Raw genomic sequence first — 6,229 nt, forward strand, 5'->3', positions numbered from 1 at the left:
AGGTTTAGTTTTCATTGTAAAGTTTGTCTCTTAGATACTATAAGCAATAGGGCAACTTTATTTAATGCAGATTGATTTAAGGTGTACATGTCTGTCTGGCACGGTTCATAAATCATCTGACCTTGACCTCGTTTTCATTGTTCAGTGCTCAATGTTTACTTTTCTAAGTTAAGTCTATCTCTTAGAAACTATAAGCAAAAGGTCAACTATATTAAGTGTATTGAATGATTGTTAGGTGTACTTGTATTTCTTGTTTGGTTTATATGACCTTGATCTCATTTTCTTGGATCATGTTAAGTTTGTGTGATAGTTGAAGTAAAGCGTTTATATTTAGGACTATCAACTTGAAATCAATGGTTAGTCAAGAGGGTGAGACATTTAAGCTTGTGCACTTTTGTTAAAAGTACTGGTAATTATTTTGTAACAAACAACATAAAAGGACAAACCATCCTCACATTTATGAATGAAGATCTGTGACTGGCATTGCTTGCAGTGAACATAACAAATCAGATAACTTTGCAAGGAATATTCTTTGGGGGCAATCTGGAAATATGTAATAGCTTGATAATTCTTGAACACACCAAATTGGTTGATCAATGGGAAAGACTAGGATTATTCTTACAAGACAAATATTGAAATATGTAATAACTTGATAGTTCTTGAACACACCAAATAAACTTTCAAGGGTAACAACATTATTCCCATAAAATTAAATCATAATAGTTTTGAAAAACAAAGATATATGTAAATGAGAAACTGCTTTATTATTAAGATGCTTTAACATCAGTAGTACTAAATGTTACTTTTGAAACCCGTTCAATAATGTCCTTATTAACTGTTGTACATGTTTTCTCATCAGCATTGTTATCACTTAATTCTTCTTCATCTTCTTCACTTGATTCTCCAAATGAATCATCATCAAATTTAGTTAATTCTTCCTTCATTTTTTCTTCTATTTCTTCAGCTGTAAGTTTGCCTTGAGCTTGAAGTCTGAGAAATGATCCTAAAACAGAAACTCATTAGTTAGCTGAAGTCAAGTGACATATATAAAATACATCTTTCTAAAATGTAAATTCAGAAATTTCAAATTGTTTTTATTACTACCAATATGTAATAGGATAGGTTTTGCAAAAAGACAAGGATATCGCTGCAAAAGTAAGACTGGGTTAAAATGCGCTGAGATTCTTAATTTATCGATTTAAACTCTTTAACATCATTGCAGTTGATCATTGTATTATATCTGTACAAAACAAACTGGTTTCAGTGAAATGCAGAAATGAAGATTAATGGTTATACATTAAATAGTTACAACAACGGAATCTGATATTAAGAAAAGATCAGGAATTAATGTTTTGGTAAGAGCTTAAATTGGCTGCAAATCCTTGAAAGGGGAGTAAAAACTGACATGTCTGTTATAGTTTCATTCAATGGAAATGTGTTTTTTTAGATGTTTGTTCAGTTAGGTTATAGTGCGGAACATGGCTGCCACATATGCATCTACCCCGGATGAAGAAAAAATATTGATATGTTTTGAATCTACATGTACTTCTGACGATGGAAGAATGTTTACAACACAGATTGAACAAAATATTACAACTTTAATGTAGGCCAAATCCTTCTTAGTATTCTGATTTACAAATTATATAAACATACTCCTCTTTCTTTCAGATAACATTTCCAAGTCTTGTTTAAGCTGGTTGTCTAAAGACATCTGTTCTGAAGCAGAGGGACCTGGTCTGAAAAAAGTTAGAAAAAATGTGTAAAACATAAGCATGTTTCTTTTCTAAATCAGTATTTCCTTGAGGGTCCATTGAATTGATTCACAATTTCACAATGAAGCCCACATACATGTATATTATCATGATTATTGTTAAGTAAAGCCTTCATCCAAGTTATTTTACTATAAAACTTATTATCATGAACATTATCAGAGTATCCTCATAACAATATCTGTATAAGTAAACATTTAAGTCATATCTTCCTTTTCAGTTCTAGCTTTAACATTTGTATAAAATTTGCATCTAGATTTTACATTTTTGCTGTAAATGAAACACTGCAAATATTATCTTATTTAAAAATGTCTGGAATAAAATGATATTTTGGCAAAAACTTTCAGAATTTTGTTTGGGTCTTCAATTGTTCTTCAACTTTTTATTATCTTTTTTATTGAAGCAGCACTGATGAGTCTTTTGTAAATTCAATCAATGTCTGGTGTACACAATTTAATCCTGGTGTCTTAGATGATTTTATTTACATTAACAGCTATAATGATGTTGATGTGTGTAAACTTGTATATTTGTGTAAGACTGTTACTCATTTAAATTTTACCAAAACAGTTTTAACAACCAGATGCTCCGCAGGGCGCAGTTTTATACGACTGCAGAGGTTGAACCCTGAACGGTTGGGACAAGTATGGACACAACATTCAAGCTGGATTCAGCTCTAAATTTGGATTGTGATTAAATAGTTGACACAGCATAGGTTTCTGACACAGAATGAATGTGGTCTCATGAACTTAAATTTTTTGTCTTGCCTTTGAGCAATTTACTATGCTGTTGAATATTAATCCTCTCAAAAAAATGTTTGAAGAAATTTTTCTTTTTATTTATGAAATTTCAAATGAAAAAAATTGACCCCCCCCCCCTCAATTTTTTTTCACATCCCCCTTTCCTTTAATCCAAAACCAATCTCAATTCCAATTTCCAATGGAGTTTGCAACAATAACTACTCATTTAAATACATCCTAAAATATTAAAATGTAAAAAAAGTGCTTGTTATCACTGAATGGTAAAGATTGTTTTAATTTATCAGTTGGTAGTAAAAGTGAATATATATTGTTTATTGTATAAAACAATGATTTAAGTTTATTCAACTACTATTCTGGACAAAGAAAGATAACTCCAATTGAAATTTCTTGTTATTGCACAATATTGTGCAATTAGATATTTCTTGCTATTGCGCAATACTGTGCAATGGAAAATACTTGCTATTGCACAATACTGAAAAATTGAAGATTTCCTGTTATAGCTGAGTACTGTGCTATTGAAAATTTCTTGCTATTGCACAATACTTAACATAATAATTTTGGATCCTGATTTGGACCAACTTGAAAACTGGGCCCATAATCAAATTCTAATTACATGTTTGGATTCAGCATATCAAAGAACCCCAAGAATTCAATTTTTGTTAAAATCAAACTAAGTTTAATTTTGTACCCTTTAGACTTAAATGTATCTACATACACAGTTAGATTTAGCATATCAAAACCCCATTTTTTTCAATCTTCGATGAAATCAAACAAAGTTTAATTTTGGACCCTTTGGGCCACTTATTCCTAAACTGTTGGGACCAAAACTCCCAAAATCAATACCAACCTTCCTTTTATGGTCATAAACCTTGTGCTTTAATTTCATAGATTTCTATTTACTTATACTAAAGTTAATAGCGAAAACCAAGAAAAATGCTTATTTGGGTCCCTTTTTGGCCCCTAATTCCTAAACTGTTGGGACCTTAACTCCCAAAATCAATACCAACCTTCCCTTTGTGGTCATAAACCTTGTGTTTAAATTTCATTGATTTCTATTACCTTAAACTGAAGTTATTGTGCAAAACCAAGAATAATGCTTATTTGGGCCCTTTTTTGGCCCCTAATTCCTAAACTGTTGGGATCAAAACTCCCAAAATTGGTCCCAACCTTCCTTTTGTGGTCATAAACCTTGTGTTAAAATTTCATAGATTTCTATTCACTTTTACCAAAGTTAGAGTGCGAAAACTAAAAGTATTCGGATGACGACGACAACGCAGAAGTGATAGCAATATACGACGAAAAAGTTTTCAACTAATTATAATTACATTTTAGGTCATATATGTTAATTTGACATGTACAATACATGTACATGTTTAAAAGAAGTCAGTGTCATATCCAATGACATTTTTAAACTTAAAAGTGACATGACTATCATGCAATAATAATTACATTTTTTCATATTTCTGTGGCAAAATAGCATGTACATGTAGTTAGCTCTTGGCTTCCTGAAAAATGCAGATATTTTTATGATAAAAAAATGACTCATGGCTTTGCTGGTAATTAATAAAATATCTCAACTCTTGGCAAAGCTTCAGACACATGATTTTTAAAGATTTATTTTTTCATTTTCTATTGTACTCACTGTGCCACAAGTTCTTTTTTACTTCCACATTTTCCACATACATTCAGTGCACTAATACAAGGCATACACACTATGTAATAGGCTTTCTTTACAGTTTTCTGTTCACATCTAGTGCTGAAATAGAATAACATACATTTTCAAACTGAAATGTGCTAAGATTCTATAATTTAAAAAAAACAACAATAAAGATAAAGAGTTGGCACACTTAAATTGCTCATAAAGTCAGTTGATTTTCTTTTAAAAAAAAACGGTTTTTAATAGGACAAAAGTATTTCAAATGAATTTACTCTGACACTTACATTCGGAAAGCCTAAAAGTATTTTGGCATGAATATATGATAAAGGTTTTATTTTTCAATGCAGTTTTGATTTATTAAGCAGTATTTAATACATATATTCAGTCTGAAGTCCAGTTCCAGGTCAGGAATAACCACCAATAGACCAATTTCGAGTTCATCCGTCACCGGAAAAAACTCGTCAATTATACGCGCCTTTATCATCGTCATTTGTGCATTTAGGGGCGTCGTCACTTCCTTCCAATGTTGAGCGAGTGGTTGGAAAACTATAATTCTATATTGTACGAATTATTCGGCAAATTGAATTCTCAAAATTGACAATCAACACTGCTGTCATTAGGGAAATGTCAGTAAGTACCTACAGAGCAACCATTATTTCTAGTTAATCCTGCAAAAAGATGATCACTAAGACGCTTGATGAACGTAAATTGTGCAGGGATACAGGCGAGCCCCTCTATCTGGTAAATGACGTCATAAAGGCGTGTATAATTGACGAGTTTTTGCCGGTGACGGATGAACTCGAAAGTGGTATATTGGTGGATTATACATTGAACCTCAATTTGACGTATAATCCACCGATTGACATATAATGATTGATATAGACCAATTGGTGTATGTATAATTCTATGTTTTTCAAAGCAAATTATTCCACCAAAATGGAGCATTGTTTTCTTAAAACCATATTATGGTATGAAAACTTGTCAAACATTCCTAGTTTAGTATAGTTCCATAACATATTGCATTTAATCAATAATTGTATTTGCAGTTTCTTCTATTGTTATCTTGTCAATTCTTGATTGGTAAATTAACCACTTATCACCTGTCAATGGACACCAATACTGTGTGCACTCATGTGATCATGAGTACAACTCCACAGGTGAATGGAGCTCTTTTTTCATTATCAAAAGTCAATCATGGTCAATAATACAAATGTTTCAACAAAAGAATTGTTGTACACATGCATTCTCAAGAGATGCAGCAGGCTTTGACAAAACCGAAACTTTTGGAGGACTCAATAAGGGCCATAAAATAGATTGCAAGTTGCAAAATCATGCTCCTGTCTCACACTAGCATTTTATTACAAAAAAACCTGCATTATACGTCAATTGGTCTATACCCATATATGTCAATTGAGGTATTATCCACAAATTGGTGGTTATTCCTGACCTGTTAAAACTTCCAAACATCATAGGTAAGTTTGTACATAGTCCAAATAATTATGACGTCTTGAAAGGCTATTATAATTTTTTTCTTTGAAGCCTTACATCAACGATTTAAGATGTAAGGCGTCAAAGAAAAATCGTCGATGTAAGGCGTCAAAGAAAAATCGTCGATGTAAGGCGTCAAAGAAAAAAATTATAATAGCCTTTCAAGACGTCATAATTATTTGGACTAGTTTGTACACTGAGTAGTGAAAATACAGACATATTTGTCCATTTGTTAAGGTGAACTTAAAAGAGACCAGAATGTTTGTTTCCAATATCTTTTATGTGTTTTTCTTACCACTTCTTCGGAGTTGTTAGAGGTTTATACTTTTTGTATTTTACTTTCCAGTCTATAATTTCTTTACATCTTTCACATAATCCATTTCGGTCTAATTCATTTATTTCTTTTGTTCGTTTGGAAGTGTCATGTAAGTTATTTTTAAAAACAGTTCTATTCTGATGTTTTTGTGTGCCTTTCTTGTGATTCCCTCGTTGCGTGCTCATTATTTACGATATGTTATTTACAACACAAATGTGGCACGACCGGAAATGTTGTGAAA

At 31.7% G+C, this 6,229-nt stretch overlaps 1 protein-coding gene across 1 annotated transcript; it reads right to left on the bottom strand.

Annotated features, from left to right (window-relative positions):
- Nucleotides 1-745: 745 nt before the first annotated feature.
- LOC134713879 (uncharacterized protein C9orf85 homolog) lies at nt 746-6,229 on the bottom strand. The gene is made up of 4 exons (XM_063575166.1): nt 5,968-6,229; nt 4,170-4,283; nt 1,654-1,736; nt 746-1,003 (listed from the first exon to the last, which is right to left on the bottom strand). The coding sequence occupies exons 1-4, from the start codon at nt 6,171-6,173 to the stop codon at nt 768-770; spliced, it is 639 nt and encodes a 212-aa protein (XP_063431236.1). The 5' UTR covers nt 6,174-6,229; the 3' UTR covers nt 746-767.

The sequence above is a fragment of the Mytilus trossulus genome, chromosome 4 (assembly GCF_036588685.1).
Source record: "Mytilus trossulus isolate FHL-02 chromosome 4, PNRI_Mtr1.1.1.hap1, whole genome shotgun sequence".
NCBI classification, from domain to species: domain Eukaryota; kingdom Metazoa; phylum Mollusca; class Bivalvia; order Mytilida; family Mytilidae; genus Mytilus; species Mytilus trossulus.

What these genes read in the sequence shown, in the direction of transcription:
- LOC134713879 (XM_063575166.1), bottom strand. Translation starts at nt 6,173, where the DNA reads ATGAGCACGCAACGAGGGAATCACAAGAAAGGCACACAAAAACATCAG. An exon ending in AAAAAAGAACTTGTGGCACA is followed by an intron (nt 1,737 to 4,169) that starts GTGAGTACAATA and finishes AACTTTTTTCAG; the next exon opens with ACCAGGTCCCTCTGCTTCAG. An exon ending in GTTATCTGAAAGAAAGAGGA is followed by an intron (nt 1,004 to 1,653) that starts GTATGTTTATAT and finishes TTTCTGTTTTAG; the next exon opens with GATCATTTCTCAGACTTCAA.